Source organism: Prunus mume, linkage group LG2, assembly GCF_029339155.1.
Source record: "Prunus mume cultivar Tortuosa linkage group LG2, ASM2933915v1, whole genome shotgun sequence".
Lineage (NCBI taxonomy): Eukaryota > Viridiplantae > Streptophyta > Magnoliopsida > Rosales > Rosaceae > Prunus > Prunus mume.
Genome location: NC_142699.1, coordinates 12,144,141 through 12,165,976, shown reverse-complemented (window position 1 = coordinate 12,165,976; position 21,836 = coordinate 12,144,141). Strand labels below are relative to the sequence as shown.

The following is a 21,836-nucleotide window of genomic DNA, read 5'->3' as shown; positions in this document are numbered from 1 at the left end:
TTAGTTGGCGCGTTAAAATCTATCTGACGAAATAGCGCCAAATTTCTCATCTCCCAACCGTCCGATCAATCAAATGATCTCAACGTGCCTCAGAGGCGCTTAACATTTTTCTCTCATTTAACCATTACGAATATGAAGAACCTAGTCGTGACGAGTTGGACCGAGTCGACTCGGAATCTCTTCAAACCAGTCATCGTTTTAGTCATCACTTTCGCTGCCACCGTCAAACTATCTCAGTCTCTCTATCGCTACAACCTCCGCCGCCGCTCAAGAGCTCGCTCTGGAACGATGTCGTCGTCTTCTTCATCTGACAATGGCACCGGCGTCCAAGCTCGTAGGCGCAGTCGTATTCTCTCCAGCAAGCTCTACTTCGACATCCCCAACTCCAAGGTAAACTTATATATTAATTTCATTTGTGTTTTGATTTTTTATTATTTTGGATTCTGAGTTTTTATCAATCAATCAGGTGCCGTTGATTTATTCGTCTGCATACGATATTACTTTTCTTGGCATCGAGAAGCTGTAAGAGATGAATTTGCAGTTCTTTCATTTTTACTTTTTTTATAAATAAAATTCAAAATTTTAAGTGTAATTGGTTTTTTAGGCACCCGTTTGATTCGAGTAAGTGGGGTCGGATATGTGGGTTTCTGTTGGTGGATAATGTTGTGGACAAAAATTGCATCGTAGAGCCTCTGGAAGCTTCAAAGAATGATCTCCTTGTGGTATTTTCTTGTCCCTTTGGTATATAGCTGTGTGGTTGGTTACTTGTTTGCTGTATATATGCTTATTAGTAATATAGCACTTAGATTGCTTACCATATGTAGCTTTGAGCAGGTACACTCGGAAGCATATTTGAATTGTCTAAAGAAAAGTGCAAATGTTGCTATGATAATTGAGGTGATGTTAATAGACCACAAACTTGACTTTGGTTTGATTGGACATTCTTGGTTTGTATACTCTGAAATGAACTGACTGCTTCTGATCTGGATTAATGGTTCTGGCCGAGCTTTGTTAGTTTCATATATGCTATGAAGATTATGACATATTTGGGCTACGATGATTAAGGTACCTCATGTTGCCGTATTCCCGAATTGCCTTGTGCAGCAGAAAGTTCTCTATCCATTTCGCAACCAGGTAACTGATAACCTGTGTTGCGTTTTAGGTTTTCAGTCGTGTTGCCAAAGAGGAAAAGAAAACAAACCAAAGAGGTTTGCACTGATCATTTTCCATTGCAGGTGGGGGGAACTATCTTGGCTGCAAAGCTTGCAAAAGAGCGAGGATGGGCCATCAATGTTGGGGGAGGATTTCATCATTGCTCTGGGGAAAAAGGAGGGGGATTCTGTGCTTATGCAGATATTTCTCTTTGCATACACTTTGCCTTTGAGCGGTTAAACATATCAAGGTAGTAACGTTTTCACCTCAATTGAAATAGTTGTATTATAGGATTGGTGTTGAAATTTCAATAGTAATAAAAGAAAGAAAGAAACTACTTTCAAGTATGGATATGATCACTCATTATTTGCCAATACAGGGTGATGATTATTGATCTTGATGCACATCAAGGAAATGGCCATGAAACGGATTTTGCCAATGACAGTACGGTTACCTCATCGTCCTCATAGTCATGGGGTGATTTAAACTTTAACTTGACTCTCTTCTGGAATTCGAATAACTGTTTTTTTTTTAACAGGTCGAGTCTATATACTGGATGTGTACAACCCTGGAATATATCCATTTGTAAGATGCCTGCTCTTGTTCTGTTTTGAGATGCAAGTTTTTCGCACCAAAGTTGCCTGCTGTAGTGCTGTTAAGGTCTATGAGGGCAGGACTCTAACATAGGCCAAGGATCTAACTCCACCTTCATTTGATCTTCTTTAGGATTATGAAGCAAGGAGATACATTGATCAGAAGGTTGAAGTAGTGGTGAGTCATCCCAAATTCCCATTGTCATATCAGATTGTAGTTGTTTCATACTATGACGTTGTGTAATGTTATCCTTTTTCTTGAATTTAAACAGAGTGGAACTACAACAAATGAGTACTTGAGAAAATTAGATGAAGCACTTGAGGTATACACTTAACTTTGTCTCAGATATGCTTAACTCTCATTTGCTGCTGATTAATTTGCTCCATTGAATGTCACTAGCAAGTAATGTGCTGCTGTTTCCTCTCTGGAATAGTGATGAAAATAATAAACCATAAACAGCTCATGTTAGTATTAGTATTAGTTGTATTATTGTTAGAATTAATATTTAGGAAATTAGTAATCATTTTTTGCTTATAGAAAATGACTGTTCGCCAATTTTTGTGTACCATACCATGTGAACTAGACCTTGTTTATGTGTATGTTAGGTTTCTGTTCATAGTTTTGATCCTGAGTTGATAGTCTACAATGCTGGAACTGATATTCTAGATGGAGATCCTCTGGGCAGGTTGAAGGTAATATCGTTCATTGATCCTTTTGGTCAAAGAGAATATCACTTGCCTTTATGTTGAAGGAGTAGGTCTCATAATCTTGAAATGCAAGTGGAGGTATTTCCTTCACCGGTTTTCTGTTGATGTGTGTTTATGTTGACTTGTGTAGATCAGTCCTGATGGGATAGCAAATAGAGACGAGAAAGTTTTCAGGTTTGCTCGTAAGAGGAACATTCCTATTGTCATGCTCACATCAGGTGCTCTCTCCCTCTGTCTCATTTTTGCCTCTTTAATTTTCACTGGTTTCTAGGATCGTGTAGTCTTATTACACTAGCCAGTTATGATAAGTAGATCAATAATACAAGAAATTTACCCACCTTTGCAATGTTAAAGTGGTTTACCACACTAGGTTCTTGGGTTTTCATGCCAGTCGGATGTTATTGCGAATTCCAGATGACTTATTGTTGCTAGATAGATTGCATAGAACCTTAGCTTTCTTCAAATTTAATCCACTCCTGTTACGTTTCAGGTGGTTACATGAAGTCTAGTGCCAGAGTTATAGCAGACTCGATAACCAATCTCTCGAACAAATGCCTTATAGATACAGGTAAAAACATGACCGCCACATGAACCATTCCCCAACGTTTTTTGTGGCTATTTACGAGGTTGGGTCACTACCAAGAAGCCATGACATGGGTTTCAGGATTCATACAAGAATGATATATGCATCTGAGACGAGCTAGGCATGCATATTCACTAAAAACAATGTATAGCAATAGCTTAAGTAGCGGGGGAGATTCATCATTCTGCGTTCTGGTTGGCCATGACTGCATCTTGTAATATACAGTCACGCGTTTGAATTCGATGAGATAAGAGAACGCCTGCACTTAGGTTCTGCATAAATGTGTTGATTATCGAATTCGATGTAATATAGTCACGCTTTCAGCCCTTGTTTCATTTGGGACTTGTCGGGTTGGGGTCAGCTCAGCCTTCTTTCAGGCCTAATGAGGCGGGATCCTCTCAGCAAAACAAATAAATAAAGATGACTAACTAATTGACTAGCAATGTTTCTTTTAGGATTTTAAATTGGTTCAGTTGATGCCTGAATTCAATTTAGGTCAAGTTTTAATATATGCCATTTCTATTTGTACGTGAATTAATTGTTACCTAACCTAACCTAAATGTTAATTGATTTGGATCCAACTTCTCTTTGAACAAGGCTTTGGGGTGGGGCGGACTAGCTATTTAAACCCCAGAATTGTTGCTAGCCTTTGTATCCGTTAATTTCTGGTTAGACGTACTGTTTCTAGCTTTTTCTTAACCATGTCTGAAAGCTGAGACAACAAGAATAACAGCATCTGCGACTGCAAGGAAATATTGACGGTGGTGCCGTTTGCTGTTTGCATCTTCCTTGGTTTTATGTTTCTCTTGTTCGCGTTATGAAGGCCCCAAATTCAGCATTAACGATGCTTATCTTACCCAATTCAATTACACTGAAACCAATCATACTCTCTTCTACAACCTCTCTCTCAACATCACCCTCACAAACCTTAACAAGGGAGTCCCATTTGATTTGATCGACATCCGAGTCACTGCATACTATCAAAACAAAATATTTGGTCTTGTGAGTTTGGACCATAGACATACAACGTTTCACCTAGACCTCAAGAACGCATCCATTTTTCATAATGTAATTGTTCAAGGATGGAAGGCTCTGGTGTTGGATGAACCTGTGCTTACCAATGCTGCTCACCTTACAGTGACGACGTAGTGATTGCTTTCCAGGAAAAAGTTGGTACGCTATATGGCGAAGTCATGTGCAATCTAAATGTTCCTTTGAGGTTTAATGGAACATCTTGGGATAATTACAAGCCTATTTGTCTTTATTTTTTTTATAAATATCCAAGTAATCCAACGACTAAAACTAGGTCCTCGCTCGAAGATCATATATATGGACCTTATTATAGAACAACTCTAAACTTGTGATACTTCGGGTATTTGTACTGATATGTATCAACCTTCTTTATCATAAGAAATCTCGCAAGAATCGAGGAACAAGAGTGCCCTTGATTGCCATTTTCTAATGCTTAGTGGCAGAGACTAGCCTGAAATATTCTTTTGTATATGCTGACATTATCAAAGTATAAAATTTGACATTATTATGAATTCATTGCCGTACAAAACATCAAGTAATTATTTTAATGGTTCTTTTCTTCCCACTTTATGGGCATCATGCTATATTGCTGGCTTTTACCGCCTATATCGTTGATTGCAATTGTTTGTGGCTTCTTTCGTTGGGAAAGTTTTCAATACCGTACGTGGTATAGAAAAATATACATATATGAGGCTTTTTATGGCCTTTCCTCTTTGTCAAGTAATAGTGATTTTGGCTGCAAGTTGGCGTCAAGCTCAAGTCCATTTCAACTCTAACATAAAAGAATTTATTTTGGCGTGTTAGTAATCAAACAAGGTCATTGTCTTGTGACAAATGGCCAAAGGCAATAATGCACAACACAATTAATTTGGATTGGAGAGGTGCACGACATATTTACACTTCCAATTATGACATTATTCTTTTTTTAATATTTGTGATCCGGTAAAATAATGTCTACCACCATGATAAGTAATTTCTCCAATTGAGCAAACACAACTTTTTTCCATTCCAAACAATTATTCAATCATAATTCTATTTATGATCAATAATTTGTCGTTGATGGAAGTGAGTTATATGATCTATCAACGAATAACAACTAGCATAACTTGAAGCTTAACAAACCTTAACGGTAATTCTCTAAATCCCAAATCAAATTCATTAATTTTGGACAACGCCAATTATAAACTCTCACAAGGGTAATTCTAATCTACATAAATGGTGATTCAAACTTGAATGCAATGAGCGGTCATGCTGCCTTCATTAATTGGCTTAACTCAAATATGTAATAATTTGATTAGTTTGCAATCCCCAAAATAAAAAATGAATTTCTATATAAAATTCAATATTCCTTGAAGTTAATACTTGCACACACTTGCGTAGGTGAATTATATGATATATCAATGGCTAATAACTACAATAACTCTTCTAGTTTTGCATAAAAAGTAGAGCTTAAAGTAGGGGTATACATCGGTTCGAAACTAATACAATTTCACCCATTTGAATCCGATCCAAAATAGATTAGATTATGATTTTTCCAATTGAAACCAATTGTATTAGAGGTTTAAATTCAATATGATCTGATCCAATTGATATAGGATTGGATTGGATGCTCGGTTTTCATAATTAACAAAATATAATAATGAAATATGAAACATTTATCGTCAAGTTTAATATAATCAAACATTTTAATAGATGTAAATGTCAAATATAATAAAATGTTAGAGATTTATTTTGATTTTATAATATATTAAACATCACTCTACCAAATTACTTAAAATGTTTATATTCTTAATAAAAATTACCTAATGAGCAAAATAAGCATGAAATTATATTGTAATGGATTTGATTGGATCCTCACAAGCAAATCCACCATTCGATCCAATCATGTCGATTTTGGAAATTAGGAATCCAATCCAATTCGCCAAATCATCAAAACTAACTAAAATTGAATTGAATTAATCAATTTAGGCGGATTGAATTGGATTAATCAACTTAGGCAGATTGAATTGGATCTTACACACCCCTAACTTAAAAGAAACCATAACGGTAATTCTAAAAGTTCCTAATCAAATTCATTAATTTCGGTCACCGCCGGCATTATAAATTCATGAAGCATCCCAGATTACAGTTTCCACCGACGACGGAATCCCACACATTTGTTTAATTAATCTGAAGATTTATGAGTCTTTGACTCTAAGTTGACCACACCGCCCTAACTCTGGTTAGTTCCCACTCTCTCTCTCTCTCTCTCTCTCTCTGCTCTCTCTACCAATTGCGATTTCTCGTTCTTGAAGCTCGACCATCTGCGCGCAGTTTTATCCTTCGCAGCTGCCATTTCTGCAATGTTGAGAAGAAGCTCGTCCTCCTCGCATGGCCTCTTCAGTATTTTGATCCCTACGCTGCTCTTTCTCAGCTCAGATTTGCTTTTTTCACTGTCGTTCGCTGAGCCGCTCACTGAATCAGATCCCCTCCTCAACGCTAACGCCACCGAGTCCAATGTCTCCCTCTCCAAGCCAAAAGAAGGCAGCTTCGCTGACATGATCGATAAAGCTCTGGAGAACGAGTTCAAAGAAAATGATCAGAACGAAGGTTTGTAACTTCGTAGATCCGATGTTCCTCCTCTTTCTCTGCATTTGGGTTCAATTAGGGTTTTAGGTTGAAGACCAAAAAGAAAAAGAGGAAAATTTCGAGGATCTTTGGCTTTCTTTTTGGCTAAGAAGAAAAGGCAAGAAAATTGGTTATGGGAAGATTACTTCTTGAAGAATCCATAAGATCATGTTAAGTTGTTAAAATGCAGTTATTATCGTCAACTAATACATGTTCTTAAGTTTTATTATTGTTTTCCTTTGCTTGCTCGCACTTGCAGCTACTGATCCTGGAAGCTTTAACAACAGCGTAGCCGGCCAGCAGGTTGGTGTTAAGCTAATTTATCTAACATTTCTATACAGTGAATGGGCTACAGCCATAGAGAGTCATTACATCAAGATCTGATTTTCTTGAATTCAGTTTATAAAATGTTTTGAAATCCTTTCTCCAAACACTTTCTTATTGCAATTTATGCTTTTCTAGCCCAATATGCAATCTAATATTTTGATGCATTCGTAATTCATTCTCAAATTCAATATGATTGTAAACTTTTGCTTAACTCAACCTTTTACCCATCTTTCAAATCCATAAAGAATCTGTTTCAGTTCGAAGGTCTGCTGAATCACAACTTTATCTCTCTTTGTGTGGATCAGGCAGTTCTGGAGACAGTTGCTAGAGTTAAGTCGAAGAAAAATGAGACGAAAGAGGAAAAGTATGCATCTTTTAACTTACACTTTTCATGTATTCTTATCACCATTAGAATAATGAGCTTCACTGTATAGCAGCCATCTTCATTATTTAAAGCCTGCTTCTCACTACTCTGTTGTAGCTTGAATAGGTCGTTTCAACTGCACGATGTTTTTAATCTGGATAATGATAATAGAGGAGAAGATACACCAACACTAATAGATCGAAAGGTAAGACTGTTTCATTGATAATATAACTGCTGCAGGTATTTATCTTCATGGTTATAAATTAAATTTTTTTTTTATAAATTTTTTTAGGACAATGTCTTCATAATATCAAATTTCAAATCAAAATATCCAGTGCTGCAACTAGACTTAAGGTAAACTTGCTGGCTCATTACAGTTTTGTTAAGTTCATTGGTCCTCACTTGATAGAAATGCTGATTTGAACTCTTCTACTTATTGCTTTGTAGATTAATATCAGATCTGGTGGTCGTTATTGTATCTGCAACCTGTGGTGGCATTGCCTTTGCTTGTGCTGGACAACCGGTCTGATACATACATTCATACATACATACTCGTATACATTTATTTCCAAGCTCAATAGAGAAAGAAGTTGTCCCCTCTTCTCTGGTAACCTATGATCTTACTAAGTGTTCGTATTCTGCTTCCTTGATACTAAAACATTACAGGTTATTAGTGGATATTTGCTAGCTGGATCTGTTATTGGGCCTGGAGGGTTCAACTTCGTCAGTGAAATGGTTCAAGTATGTTTTACCCTACAAATTTACTATTTGCAAGAAGATTCTTCAGTAAATTTCTCTAGAGCCCTTTTGTTACAGTGGTTCCTAAGCTATGATATTGTACTCTTAGGGTTTTGGTCAGTTGATCTCGTACCAGCTATCAAGATGAGTTTGAAACTACATGAAAAATATTGTAATTCGTACTCATTCTTGAAAAGAAGAAACAGAACTGCCATTCATTTTAGCTAATCCTATCGCTGCTAAGACTTAGACATTTTTCACTTGTAATCTTGTAGTATCCAATAAAAAAAATTCAGTAAGACACATTTGCCTCTTTTATGATTAATAAATGAAATGAAGCAATTACTTTATGTTAGAGATGGATCTTATTTTTGCTGAAATTTATTTGTTAATGTATTCTTCTTACATAAGATAGTTTTGTGTCTTACATCCATCTTTGCTCTGGTTTATGTGTGCAGGTTGAAACTGTGGCTCAGTTTGGGGTAATTTTTCTTCTTTTTGCTTTGGGCTTGGAGTTCTCCACAACAAAGGTAGACTCTCTCTCTCTCTCTCTCTCTGCAGTTTTGATGCGCTTATAACTGAGCTAAATTAGTCAAACTTCATCCCCACATAATTGTAGCTTCGAGTTGTTCGAGCGGTTGCTGTTCCAGGAGGCCTGCTGCAAATCTTCCTATTTATGTGCCTGTGTGGTATTACAGCCTCAGTATGTCTACTAATTTTCCAGAGAACTTCCTTTAAAGTTGGTGCTTGCTTTTACCTATTTTACATGTGAAAACTACCTCCAACTTAAGCTCCTGCTTCTTGGCATTCTCATTCTTTCTATGCTCAATTCTTTAAGTCATATGTAATTCATTTTCTATATCTGGTATTTAGAAGTGTGCAGTTCTGATTAATTTTCTTGACATGGATTTTGAAGCTAAATATTCTGTTAAGATAGACTGTGTTATACATGTTTCTCATTCTCAATGCTGCAGTTCTGATTGGATGCTGTTTGCAGTTATGTGGTGGTAAAGTTTCCGAAGGGATATTTGTTGGTGTGTTCCTTTCTATGTCTTCAACAGCAGTGGTAAATTAACTTAAACCTGTCTCATGAATGCCCAAATACACGCAGATTTGCATCCACATTCACTCTTAGTTATCAACTTTGTTGGATGCGTAGTTTTCACAATTTTTTTGTTTTTTATTTTTTGTTTTTTGTTTTTGGTTCTAGGTGTTGAAATTTTTGATGGAGAAAAACTCTACTAATGCCCTTCATGGCCAAGTTACCATTGGCACCCTTATTCTGCAGGTTTGTTGGTTTTATATACATATTCTTGTGGACTTCAATTTCCTTTGTGAATGCCAAATTACTGCTTTTTGCACTGATTTATCACTCTTCTAAGTATGTGTAGAGAAGATTTTGCTTTGCAGGATTGTGCTGTGGGTTTGCTGTTTGCTTTGCTTCCAGTTCTAGGTGGGACTTCGGGTATTCTTCAAGGAGTGATATCTATGGCTAAGTTGTGAGTTCGTGTTTTCTTTTAATTGTCTTTGTTCTTCCCTCATGGAATAGTTTTGTATCATATGTGTGGTATTTCATGTGTTGACCTTGAGGTTTTGAAGTCAAGATATTTATAATGTTTCTTGTTATATTTTTATAAAATGACTCAATCAGTACAAATCCATCTATTGGTTTTAAGTTTATAACATCTTTCTATCTTGAACCAGGATGGTGACGTTGATTACATTTTTGGCTGTTCTATCTATATCATCTCGTACTTGTGTTCCTTGGCTACTTAAGCTGATGATAAGTTTATCTTCACAGGTACCATTTTCTTAAATTTGTTATAGAAAATTGCTGGATATGTTTGTATTTTCTTTAATTAAAATTTCATCTTTGCAGACCAATGAACTCTACCAATTGGCATCAGTTGCATTCTGCTTGCTTGTTGCCTGGGTATATTTTCCTTCCTGCTTTATTTGTCCTTGCTTCATGTTGGCGAGCTTCACATTTCTCTCATCTTATATTCTAAAGAATCATTTTCCTTCATGTTGCTTCCATTATATTTGCTGGTTGTTTTCCATTTTGGCACAAGTCCTTTTTTAATGTGTTAGGAGAATTACATCTGGTGTTTCACTTAAGCCTATCTATGAATGGACATTTGTCTTAACTACTCACAAAATCCAGTAGCAAGTTGGGTTGATTGGTGACCTAAGAAAGTTCTGGCTACAAATTTATACTATGTTGATTATGTTTCAAAAATATACCCTTGTTATGTGAAAGATTAATTTTGCTTTGCCTATATGTCCTATTATGCCTTATGAGTCGTGTTTATAAGTTCTGTCCGTTACAGTATATGCATAGACCCTCAGCATCTGGTTAGTAGGGTACTGTGCACCTTATGAGTTTCTCGAAAATGATGTAAGATAATTGTGCTTGAATTCCTTGACACAAGTTGTGACACTATAGTCTAATTGTTTTTACAATTTCAGTGTAGTGATAAGCTGGGACTAAGTCTAGAACTGGGTTCCTTTGCTGCGGGAGTGATGATATCAACAACTGATCTTGCTCAACATACGCTAGAACAAGTAAGGCTATACTTCATGCCATATTCGTGCAGATGATCTTCTTTGGATATATTCCTGCATGCAACAACCATAAATAGAAGAAGTGGTTTATTTTACTTTCTTTGGTATGTTGGTTATCTTCTGTCAAAGACCTTTCTTTGGCTAGGGAGAGAGCACCTTTGTGTTTATGGTATCCATTATTATACGGAAGGGAAAAGGTTACCTATCAGGATTTTGTTGGTGGGCTTAATTGAATTGGGTCCTTACACCAGCTGAGGTGTTTCATTGAACAATATTAGTGAAAGTATTTTCTGCATAATGTGGGTTGGGATTCCCTTGGATCGATTAAGGCTCTATACCGTTTACTAGAAAGTGAATGGTGAGCTTAGTGCAGACATGTAAGAAATGTAGGTTTCTAGCCTTCTAATGTACCAATACCCTGTAATTTGGTAAAGAATGCAACTTGCAGTAAGTGTCACAATCATTATATGTATTGGTTTTCTCGCTCTTATGTGGATGATAAATTGTTGCTTATAATGTTGAAGCTCCCTGTAGTAACTTTTTATAGCAGCACTGAACTTTTCTGTATTTGCAGATTGAACCCATCCGCAACCTTTTTGCTGCTCTTTTCCTTGCTAGCATCGGGATGCTGATCCATGTTCAATTTCTCTGGAATCATGTTGATATATTACTAGCATCTGTTATATTAGTTATCATCATAAAAACAATTATTATCACCATGGTTGTCAAGGGATTTGGTTACAACAACAAAACCTCATTTCTTGTAAGTTTGATTTGAACGTCACATTGTCATATTACTTATTCTAGTAATTCAGTTGTTGACTGTTTTCGGATTCTTGTATTTGTATAGGTCGGAATTTCTCTGGCACAGATAGGCGAATTTGCTTTTGTGCTTCTAAGTCGTGCCTCTAATCTCCATCTAGTTGAGGTTAGTGTTACTATTGGTTTTTTTTTTTTCTTTTTAATGATGATATATACTTAAAGTTAAAAATTCACATGCTGAGGAAATTTCTGGTTTCATACCTGAGTAACCTGATTGACGCTGTTGTAAATAGTTAATGACCACAGGACATTACTATTTCTGTGTTCTCTGGATCTTTTAAACCTCCAACTTGTAGAACAATGTGACAATAATTATGAGCTAGTGAGCTAAAACTTTGACCATTTTCAGGGGAAATTATATCTCCTGCTTCTTGGAACCACAGCCCTTAGTCTGGTATGAAAATTATCTCCTTCTGTGTTATGATGTGCTTCTTTAGTCCATTATTGATGTATTTGCATTTTATTTTTCATTGATAAAGAAAAAAAGTGTAGATATGATTTTTGTAATAATTTCCTGCCTACATTTTCTGAAATTTATTGCAGGTGACCACTCCTTTTCTATTCAAGCTAATCCCTGGTTTAGTGCATCTTGGTGTGCTTTTAAGGTGGTTCCCTCCGGACGGGGCTGTTGAGGTATTGACATTTTAAAATTCATTTTCAGAACTGGTTTCATAGAACTTGATTGAAAAGTTTCTGCACTTGTATTCCCAGCTTTATCTTCACGTATCTTACATCTGTTTATTGACTTCAGATTGGGTTTAAAGGAGATAACCTTCGCTCAGATAGTGGTAAACAGCGTGTTATTTTGATGGTCCGAGAATCACATGATTCATGATCTCTGTATAGAGGAAACTGTAAAGGCAATCTCTGTTTTACCCGACATGTTTTGCTCCAGCCACATTTGGGGAGTGGGTGCTTGTGGAGTTGATAAGAGAATTGGACTGTTTTCTTCACTTCTCATACAAATCTACTCTGGAGTAATTTTCTGTTTCACATTACCAGCCTAATCAACCGCTCAAATCGAGCCTCAGTAATGGAAGAACAGGAAAGAGACTATCTAACTGCTGAAAGAAGTTAACACATGATGCTTTACCTATAACATTCATTCTTTGCCACAGTGATTTATTCTTTTGGAGTTGTAACATAATTTTGCGTCTTGTAATTTGAACTGAAATTTGTAGTTCATATGTTTCTTTTTGTCCGGGAAGTGTAGAATTTTGGATATTTCAAGTAATGTCTATATCATACCTCCTCCATGGCTTTTTCTCATTCAGATATGCTTAATTGTAAAGATTCATTCTTAAGTTCAATGGGTTTTTTTTTCCTTGTGGAATTTTTGACTGTCATAGTTACCAAACCTCGATGTATCACTGATATGTGCTATGGGAACCGGGGGCCTATACAACTTGGGACAGGCGATTTTTCTCCTGTGGCACCGTGAACCCCAGTATATAAGCCGAGTTAATAGTTGGAACCAAAATTCATGGCCATGGATCCCAATCCTTCCAGTGGACATGAGGAGATATTTTAGGATAAAGTTTATTATCTGACTCTCTTTGTTTCTTCTTCTTATGTCATGATCAATCAGTAAGAGAACACAAAGTGGTCATGCCGACAATGAGAACAAAATCAAAGGAGGTCCCCTGTGACTGTCCACTTTGTTATGCATGGGCATGGCCAGTATAATTAATTAATTTAAAGGAAAAATTAGGGCGCCATCCTTCGCCACCAATTTTTTTTGGCAATTACTTCTAAACCAATTACCTCGATTTATTTATTATAATAGTTCATTAGTAGATGGCATGTCACATGTACTTCACTAATAAGGTTCAAAAAATGTGATCTCTCTAACATTATTGTTTCCGATATAAAGCCACAAAGTTACATCCAACACATGAAATTAAACAAACATTATTGTCCCAGAAATACTATTCCACTAGCACTAGCAGTGGCTGTAAATCTTCTGATCCATGTCATGTACTAGCTAGCTAGATAATGCTTAACATATAGGTGCAATTAGAAGGGCTCCAGGGCAGGGTTTAGTCTGTTGATCCAACGGCATCAGAGCTGCAAGCTAAAGTTCTAAATCAGTTGCTGCAGTTGGAAGAGGAGCTGCAGGCTCTGCTGCTAAAGTTGATGAGAAGACGGCTGACAGCTGTCAAACCCATACCCATATGAATAATAGCACTCGAAGCTTCAATATTATAAGGTCTAAAAATGTTTGGTTTGTTCATCTGTTGAACTGAGAGTTCATCCTTACCAACCTGCATGCAGCAAAGAAAAAAATATTAAATTAAACTAAATAACTAACTGAATAAAAATAGACGCAAACATGAGCTTAGCCAAGTTAGCTTGAGCGGATGAGCTCCCCGCTTTGCTAGTGAGTTTGAATCTCCTCCCCATAACTTAGAAGATTATATTAAAGTATAATATTACTTGTATAAAAAAAAGATATATTAATTGAAATTAATTACATAAAAAAGGTTGGGACGGCGTCGTTTCTTGTTGAGGGTGTTTGATCTCAGAAAATACTTCTGAGCATGACTGGCGACTTGGGTTGGAGTTCTTGTGGTGACAAAATGCCGAGAGATGCCCTTCCAGTGGCCCTTACCGAGCTTTTCTAGCCCCATCATAAACATTCGGTGCTCTTCCTCACTCCAAGCCACACCTACATATTATTATTAATCATCACCACCAACTCATCATCAAACCACAAAAAAATTATGAAATTAGTAAATTGGCAATTCTAATCAAGTTTGTTTTGATCATTAATTCTTATACTATGATAAAGCTAGTTTGCTGTTTTACAAGTATTCGAAAAGTTTAAGGTGTTAATGTGGGCCAACTATATTGTTGCATCAACTTCATATATTCCTTCCTCAGACTATTAGTCATGTGAAGTACCTTCTGATGCATCAATCATCACTTTGAAGCAAAGTTGACAGAAAGAGAAACCCAGTAATTAACGATTAAAATGAGAGTTTATGCAATAGTACCGTTTTTGTTCAAGAGAGAGAGAGCAGGACAAGAAGAACTGACCCTTGTTATTATTTTCTTGGGGTAATGCTGTGAGGCCATCAGAGGGATACATTTTCTCAGAATTTTCGTCGATCAAGGCGCTGTTTTGAAGGCGTGAAGATGTAGAAGAGGAGGGTGTTGTTGGAGAAGAAGCTGTGACAGATGACGAGCAGTGGACCATGCTCGGAGGACATCTCTTAATTATTATATTCTTCTTCTTCCTGGAAATTAGAGAATTAGATGAGGAAGAAGAAGAAGATAGGTCAAGTACTTGGAACCCAAAGAGCCTAAGGCCACCACCACCACCACCTCCACCTCTCTGCCGCCGCTGCCTGACACCGCAAGTCCTTGAATTGTGACCCATGTTCCCACATTGTGAGCATTTCCTGCCCATCTCCCTCGCTCTCTCAGATCAAAATGATATGGTATTGGTATCTATCGTGCAGCGCTTGGTATTGTTATATGTAGTCAACCTCAACCAACCCTTTTTTTTTGGTTGGGAATTTGATGATATGAGATTATGAGTAGTAGAGAGAAGGGTGGGCCCACAAAAAAATCAATGCTTGTGTTGTGTGTAATAAACTTTAGCTATCAATGCCTGTTGCTTGTGTTGTCTCCAATCCCTGAATGGAGGAGGAGGAGGAGGAAGAAGAAGCATGCAGAAGCTGCATGCATGAATCCATATGCATGTAGGGCCCTTCCCACTGGAGTTGTCCTATATATAAAGGGAAATTAAAGGCCACCCTATTATTAATAAGTGATATGATATTATCACGTTATGAATTTACGTGTTATATTATAAATCAACGAAAATTTATAATAAATAAGTTTAAAAAGAAAAAAAAAAAGTCTGAATCATCAATGAAGTGAGTAACTAGGGTGCCTCCAACTTAGCAGACAACCATGGAGATGGAGTCTCTAACTTAGCGGACAACCAAATGTAAATGGTTTTCATCGTACCCTGCTCTTTCTGATTTGGTCGAAAACCAACCGACCTAGTTCATCAATTCTTTCTTTCCAAAGTCTTCTTCTTCAGCATATTCATAATGTAGGAAATAAATATACATCTCATTCAAGTTTTGGGCTTTTTGAATTCATGTGATGGTAACAAAATTTAGAATTTCACCAGCGGATTATGTTCTGTTCAAACCCATGTCCATAACATTATGTTCTGTTCAAGCCCAACCAGGTTAAGGTCCTTGGACTCAGAGGCTTGGTGGAATAAAGAGTTCCGTTTATTTATTATTTGTTTTCTCAAGCGATATTGGAGGGAAGAGGATTGAACTTAAAACTTCGGATGCAGAGATATATACTCTTAATCATTTAAATTAGTCATTGCTTGAAAAGACTACATAATTGGATTAAAATCTAAACAATTATTATATTGTTTGCTTTAATCGGAAGTCAAATATTAATATTCTGGGATTGAAGTGAAGACAAACTTAAAGCAACCTAACATTATATTTTATATATATATATATGCTTTGAAAACAATATTTGCCACACATTTCCGCATACGGCCATATGTTGTTGGATATGCATAATGCATGCACAGGCAGAGCTGTATGTTATCTGTTTATTTTCCTTTCTTTTTTCCTGAACTTTGTGTGAAACCAAAACCCCCAGGTAAGCATGAATGCATGCCCATTTATACTTCTATTAAGGGTCCTTTAGGATACCATACAATTTTTTTCCCAATGATCCAAACCATTTATTTTTTAGGTCTTCATTCCTAGATCATTCTTATAAAAAATTAGACAAATCTGAAACCGTTTCGACATCCAATTGTGTTTTACAAAATCAATGAATACGCTTCAAGAAATACTAAAATTTCAATAACTCAATTGAGTGGTCAAATGATATCGGATTCAAGTGATTTTTGTAGAGATGATCTTTGAATGAGTATCTACAAAATAGACGGTAACTCAATTGAGTGGTCAAATGATATCGGATTCAAGTGATTTTTTGTAGAGATGATATTTGAATGAGTATCTACAAAATAGACGGTTTGGATTAGTGAAATACAATCTAGAGTGGGGCCTACAAAGGGTGTCCTCAAATAAGCTTATTTGAGAGATCCCTCAATGAAAGCTCTCTGTATATTTATATATATATATATATATTCATATCGTCCTTCCTAACCCATCGTTGAAAAATTCACTTAAATTCGAAATCATTTAATTATATAATAAAGTGGTCGCAACTAGATGTTTTTATGATTTCTAATTATTTGCAAAGATGATGGTTGAATGGACAATTAGAAACTAAAAATAAAAATGGTATATGCAAATTGCAATGCAGATAAAATATATTTATTAAACGAATATGTCAATTTCCTTTCCAGTTTGTTTGCTGTGCTTTTAGAATAAAATCAAGAACCACACGACTGCATCATAACTACCACTACATCTACCACACAACAAGCTCAAACCATAAAGCATAAAGTGTTCAATCTACTCTCCGTCATCAAGTGCAACCAACAACACTACATTAACTAGTTCTTTGGTATTTATGAATTATTGGACAATTTTTAACTTTTGAATTAATAATTCACCAAAAATTTAAATAAAAAAAATCGCAATTTTCACCTGTAATACTTCTTTTTTTTAAAACATTTATTATTAAGATGAGAGAAACGATAGCATACTAAATTCACACATATTACACGAATGGTAAGACTCGAATCCATAAAATTACTATACTAGTGAATTCTTTGCATCTACAATACTCTTTTTCAAATTATTATTTTTTTGATAACAAAAGGGTAACCAATTACTGAAATTTAATATAAAAAATTTCATATTGACAGATTCATGGGCTAAGATAAAATTATACCAACTTTGAAAAGGAAAAAAGAGTTGAGAGTTTAGATATCACGCGGGAGTTTGTTAGAGTTGTCACATGATCCACGAATCTCCAGCTTGTCCTTTTCAACGATTGCGACTACTCCTCCCTTCCCCGCCAATTTTACAGTCTTTGTCCTCTTTCCACATTTTACTCCCTGTACCCCTGCCTTTTTCCCATATTTACATGCATGTCCCTCCTCCCCTCCCCCCAAAACTTATCAACATTTCAATCTTGATGATCTCATGGCTAACCTATTTTTCTCAACACAATCAATGCATGCGTCAATCTAATAAATCCACTTTTTACGGAGACGATATCATATTTTAATTTAATCTATAAATTTATTTATTTTAAAAAACACGGCATGCATGCGTGGATTAATTCAAACAAATACTAATCATTGTCCCTAATTATGTGTTGCAAATTAATTATGAGTCGGTCGACATGTTTGGGATTTAAAAGTTAGGCATCTTATGCTGCCTTTTGGTAGATACTATAGATTTCGGATTTTCTCTTTTTTTATTATTTTATATCTTAAATATTTAACAACCAATGCCTCAAGGGACTCAAGCTATATATATATATACACAGGGGCGGACAGGGGCGGAGGCACATAGGGACCAGTGCAGTCATTGGCCCAACTCAACTTTTTTTTTTCTTTTAAAATGTAATATGTATTGCTGTTATTGAATAATCTATATTAATTAATATGTTTATTTTATCACGTGGGCCAGCAGCCAAATCCTGTTTTCCTTTCCACCAAGCGTAAGCCACTTTCCTTTCCTTTTTCCAAAGGTTTATGGCTCTTATTATTATATATTTACTCTTCTAAAAAAATTGATAAAATCCTAACCCATTTTTCTCTTTTCTTGGAGATACACAAGCAATAAAGCAGACTTTCTCAATGCACTGCTTCTGAGTTTTTCTCTCAAACTCCATATTAACCTATCAAGTTTTAATTAGGTTAATTTATTCAATTAAAGTTTTTTTTAGCAGTTCTCTTTTTTATTTTTAGTTCATAAAATTTTGATTTTTTTTACTTTTTATTGATTTTAATAGATCTTCAATTTATGTATAAATGATTACTTCGTTGCATATATTGAGAGAGACATTTTCAATAGTATAGATGACGAGATTGTTATGCAATGATTTTAAAATATGAAAACTCATCAAGAACAATGATGATTGTAATGAATACATAATATGATTTTTGATGTTTTGGTATGTCTTGTGAGTTCAAATTTTTTATTGTTTATATTTTGTGAGAGGTCCCTACACACGTGAAATTATGACTTCACTGTATACACATAAATAAAGTTAGATTTTTTCTCGAAACTTATGATTAATTTATTAACTATATAAAAAAAGATGCGGTCAACTTGAATCAGAGTAATCATCACTCCCCAACTTGTATTTATATTCTAATATTATTCTAATCACTTTGATTAAAAGAAAATCATTTCACGAAAGCACAACCTCATGTTCGTTCATATGGCATCTTCCCTTTTTTTAGTGACATCCAAATTTGGGCAGTGGCCTTTGTCCCATTCGCCACAAGATAAATAAAGCCAAAGAAGATTGAGCTAGCTAAAGCAAGATATTTCCCAATATGGTTGTTGTGATAGGGTCCACCCCAATAATTATCTAAATTTGGAAGTAAACACTAATTTAAGCTAAACACAAGCACGTCATAGATCTCGCTTGCCGCTTAATTAATCGAATATAATAACAACTGTAAATATGAGTTACATCGGTTGGCCAAGTCAATGTATTCGCTCGTTCACACCGGAATTTGATCTTGCTTCCTCTTATAATAAAATATATGTTACAAGGGCATATCTGTCCTAAAACAAAAACAACCCCAAGCATAAATACACCCCTCATGTGTTCATATGACGGTTCACTTAGTCTTTTACTCTGAGTGTTCATTCATTTCTTCTCTTCTCTTCTCCCCCTCCCTCCTTCTCCTTCTCCTTGCATGCTCTAATTAATTGTTTGATTTTCTCACACGTGTGAGCACAAAAGCCATGGATGCTAGCCAAGCTCCACCTTATGGCCTAACCCAAGAGGAGTTTGCAGAGCTAGAGAGCCTCATCAAAACCTACCACAAATTCGAGCCGTCGCCAAACACATGCACGTCGCTAATAGCACAGAAAATCGACGCCCCGGCAAGCCACGTCTGGCCCCTGGTTCGAAGCTTCGACAATCCGCAAAAATACAAGCACTTCATCAAAAGCTGCAACATGAAAGGTGACGGCGGCGTCGGGAGCATAAGGGAGGTGACGGTGGTTTCGGGGCTTCCGGCCTCCACGAGCACCGAGAGGCTCGAGATTTTGGACGACGAGAAGCACATAATTAGCTTTAGGGTTGTGGGAGGCGAACACAGGCTGAACAATTACAGGTCGGTTACTTCGGTTACTGAGTTCGTTGATGGCAGAGACGGGGGGAGTGATCAGGTGTACTCGATTGTATTGGAGTCTTATGTTGTGGACATACCAGAAGGCAACACTGGGGAAGATACAAAGATGTTTGTGGACACTGTGATCAAGTTGAACCTGCAGAAGCTTGGGGTGGTGGCTATGAATTCTGCGCATGGCATTGGAGGACAGGAAATTGATGAATCTTGAATTGACACACCAGATTATGTTTAACTTTTTTTCCTTTTTTGGGTTCTTTTTTTCAACTTGTAGTGGTTAGCTTAGCATTCTTGCTCGTTGTTCTGCAAGTTGGATATTGTTCCCTCTTTTGATTTTCTTTTCTTTTTTGGTGTTTTTTTTATTGACTTGGTACAGTTGGGATTTGATTAATTAATGTACATTTTTTATTTTAGTTTGGTTGGGTCGTTGGGGTGGATTATATTTCTATAGTTTATATTGTTATGGGGATATTATTTTTATATCTTATAATTTTTATCTCCAATAAATTAAAAAAGCAAAGGCACTTTGTTACTTGGTTTCAATTCAATTCAAAGTCTTAATTTATAGCAAAGGCAGCTTCATATTGAATACAAAGACGCATATTTTTCTAAGCAGCTTTCGTGCACTTAAATATAAAAAGTACGGCTATGAGCTTAAAAAATTGATACATTTCTGGCTTCTATATGCGCACGATTGAAGAAAAAGAGAGAGAGAGATTTTCAGGCAAGGGGCAGATAGTTGGTGCATAATTTGGTCCACTGCTTTTTCGTGTGGCTTAAATGTCAAACCTGAATTCAACGCCAAGGACAGCAAAAGGAAAAGGAGAAAAAAAAATTAGGGTGACCTGTGATCAAGCCTTGAGGGACATGTGACCAGGAAGAAAGAAGCCTCTGCCTCGTCTGTCACTTTAGTGAAGCAGCCAATTGTGGCCACTTATATTTCATTTACATTAATCTCAATTCATTATACCACTAATTAAGTGTAGTGTGGTGTAGTTGCCTAGCTACACCCTACTAGTAGGTAAAACAAAGTTGGTAAATATAAAACAAACTTATTTCACTTTTGATTTGACAATCATTTTTCTGCACACGTAAATTAGGTCAATTGGCAGCAAGACCGCCCCCTTACACCCAATTTCCAATCCCTCTCCTCGTATATCATGATAATTTAGACTATTGCTTTGTTTGTATTTTTTTTATTTTTAAAAACACTAATTAAATAAATAGAATACAGATTTGTGGGTCATCTAATGTATTTGGGTTCTGCATGAATCATTTGTAGGCCCTTTTGTTCAGGCTTAGGCCCGTAAAACTACGTCAAACTGATCTTGGGCCTGGCCCAATACAGGTCTTTCTTCCACCACTGTTGAATCTGGCTAATCTCACTTGAAAGGCTATTGAATCGAAGGCAGTGCAGCAAAGTTTACAAACGGCAGTGTAGGTAAGCCGTGGGAAGACGTGGGTTTTTCCAATTTCCAGTCGTTGATTACTTGAGTGTATTTCACTTTCTAGCCAAATCATGTACTGGCACATGGACATGGGCAGCACAATCTCAGAGCAGGTTGCATGTACTGTCACATCAGGAAGCAGAACAGCTTCATGTATTTGCTTCTAATTTTTTAAATATATATATATATATATATATTTAAAGCATTATTTGTTTGTATTAAATTCATGATCCAAGAATTCAAAACAAGATCAGTTAAGTGTGAGAGAGAGGGCCACTCCTTCATCATTAATGAATCTCATCTCACCAGTTTGGTAGATTCTCATGATTACTTGTTAGATTTTAAAAGCCTATGATAGTAATTATGTGATCCTAACCTATAGAATTAGGGCATAGGATTGGTTTTGATCCATGCAAAGAGAAACTATGCCAAAAGAAAGAAAGTAAGTAGGTGGGTGGGTTTGTAATTGCTCATAAATTCATGAAGATTTGCCAAGTAGATTTTCTCATCAGATTTTGGGTTTGCTTGCATCAGCATTGTCTACAAAAGTACGCTGCTGGAACAGTGCATTGGCTCCCTCTCTCTCTCTCTCTCTCTCTCTCTCTCTCTCTTTTCA

At 36.2% G+C, this 21,836-nt stretch overlaps 4 protein-coding genes across 7 annotated transcripts; 3 read left to right on the top strand and 1 right to left on the bottom strand.

Moving 5' to 3' along the window:
* The first annotated feature begins 59 nt into the window (after window positions 1–59).
* HDA2 (histone deacetylase 2) lies at window positions 60–3,479 on the top strand. 2 transcript variants are annotated; one of them, XR_001677392.2, is made up of 13 exons: window positions 60–390; window positions 467–522; window positions 605–722; window positions 835–897; window positions 1,066–1,134; window positions 1,236–1,402; window positions 1,532–1,596; window positions 1,691–1,737; window positions 1,879–1,923; window positions 2,018–2,068; window positions 2,352–2,438; window positions 2,589–2,671; window positions 2,944–3,479. XR_001677392.2 is itself a non-coding variant. In XM_008222240.3 (13 exons), the coding sequence occupies exons 1-13, from the start codon at window positions 133–135 to the stop codon at window positions 3,042–3,044; spliced, it is 1,215 nt and encodes a 404-aa protein (XP_008220462.1). In that variant the 5' UTR covers window positions 72–132; the 3' UTR covers window positions 3,045–3,479. The 2 variants fall into 2 exon arrangements, 1 of the variants encoding a protein (XP_008220462.1); XM_008222240.3 differs by having other exon boundaries at window positions 72–390; window positions 2,584–2,671.
* A 2,655-nt stretch (window positions 3,480–6,134) lies between these two features.
* On the top strand, window positions 6,135–12,764 carry LOC103320544 (K(+) efflux antiporter 6). Of its 3 annotated transcripts, XM_008222238.3 has the most exons (21): window positions 6,135–6,289; window positions 6,382–6,657; window positions 6,935–6,978; window positions 7,308–7,366; window positions 7,484–7,571; window positions 7,659–7,720; window positions 7,814–7,889; window positions 8,033–8,107; window positions 8,563–8,634; window positions 8,724–8,807; window positions 9,102–9,170; window positions 9,315–9,392; window positions 9,515–9,603; window positions 9,809–9,905; window positions 9,984–10,037; window positions 10,574–10,669; window positions 11,244–11,432; window positions 11,520–11,597; window positions 11,841–11,885; window positions 12,035–12,124; window positions 12,243–12,764. In XM_008222238.3, the coding sequence occupies exons 2-21, from the start codon at window positions 6,411–6,413 to the stop codon at window positions 12,324–12,326; spliced, it is 1,776 nt and encodes a 591-aa protein (XP_008220460.1). In that variant the 5' UTR covers window positions 6,135–6,289; window positions 6,382–6,410; the 3' UTR covers window positions 12,327–12,764. The 3 variants fall into 3 exon arrangements, with proteins under 3 accessions (XP_008220460.1, XP_008220461.1, XP_008220459.1); XM_008222239.3 differs by lacking the exon at window positions 6,135–6,289 and having other exon boundaries at window positions 6,299–6,657; window positions 7,493–7,571; XM_008222237.3 differs by lacking the exon at window positions 6,135–6,289 and having other exon boundaries at window positions 6,299–6,657.
* Window positions 12,765–13,337: 573 nt separating this feature from the next.
* Window positions 13,338–14,987, bottom strand: LOC148919639 (uncharacterized). Its single transcript, XM_089047026.1, has 3 exons — window positions 14,531–14,987; window positions 13,966–14,159; window positions 13,338–13,755 (listed from the first exon to the last, which is right to left on the bottom strand). The coding sequence occupies exons 1-3, from the start codon at window positions 14,901–14,903 to the stop codon at window positions 13,579–13,581; spliced, it is 744 nt and encodes a 247-aa protein (XP_088903152.1). The 5' UTR covers window positions 14,904–14,987; the 3' UTR covers window positions 13,338–13,578.
* Window positions 14,988–19,258: 4,271 nt separating this feature from the next.
* On the top strand, window positions 19,259–20,185 carry LOC103320543 (abscisic acid receptor PYL2). Its single transcript, XM_008222235.3, has one exon. The coding sequence runs from the start codon at window positions 19,384–19,386 to the stop codon at window positions 19,981–19,983; it is 600 nt and encodes a 199-aa protein (XP_008220457.1). The 5' UTR covers window positions 19,259–19,383; the 3' UTR covers window positions 19,984–20,185.
* Window positions 20,186–21,836: the final 1,651 nt, after the last annotated feature.

What these genes read in the sequence shown, in the direction of transcription:
- LOC103320543 (XM_008222235.3), top strand. Translation starts at nt 19,384, where the DNA reads ATGGATGCTAGCCAAGCTCCACCTTATGGCCTAACCCAAGAGGAGTTT.
- LOC103320544 (XM_008222238.3), top strand. Translation starts at nt 6,411, where the DNA reads ATGTTGAGAAGAAGCTCGTCCTCCTCGCATGGCCTCTTCAGTATTTTG. An exon ending in ACAGCGTAGCCGGCCAGCAG is followed by an intron (nt 6,979 to 7,307) that starts GTTGGTGTTAAG and finishes TGTGTGGATCAG; the next exon opens with GCAGTTCTGGAGACAGTTGC. An exon ending in TGATAAGTTTATCTTCACAG is followed by an intron (nt 9,906 to 9,983) that starts GTACCATTTTCT and finishes TCATCTTTGCAG; the next exon opens with ACCAATGAACTCTACCAATT.
- LOC148919639 (XM_089047026.1), bottom strand. Translation starts at nt 14,903, where the DNA reads ATGGGCAGGAAATGCTCACAATGTGGGAACATGGGTCACAATTCAAGG. An exon ending in CCAAGAAAATAATAACAAGG is followed by an intron (nt 14,160 to 14,530) that starts GTCAGTTCTTCT and finishes AATAATATGTAG; the next exon opens with GTGTGGCTTGGAGTGAGGAA. An exon ending in GCCGTCCCAACCTTTTTTAT is followed by an intron (nt 13,756 to 13,965) that starts GTAATTAATTTC and finishes TGCTGCATGCAG; the next exon opens with GTTGGTAAGGATGAACTCTC.
- HDA2 (XM_008222240.3), top strand. Translation starts at nt 133, where the DNA reads ATGAAGAACCTAGTCGTGACGAGTTGGACCGAGTCGACTCGGAATCTC. An exon ending in TCTATCCATTTCGCAACCAG is followed by an intron (nt 1,135 to 1,235) that starts GTAACTGATAAC and finishes TTTCCATTGCAG; the next exon opens with GTGGGGGGAACTATCTTGGC. An exon ending in AATTAGATGAAGCACTTGAG is followed by an intron (nt 2,069 to 2,351) that starts GTATACACTTAA and finishes TGTGTATGTTAG; the next exon opens with GTTTCTGTTCATAGTTTTGA.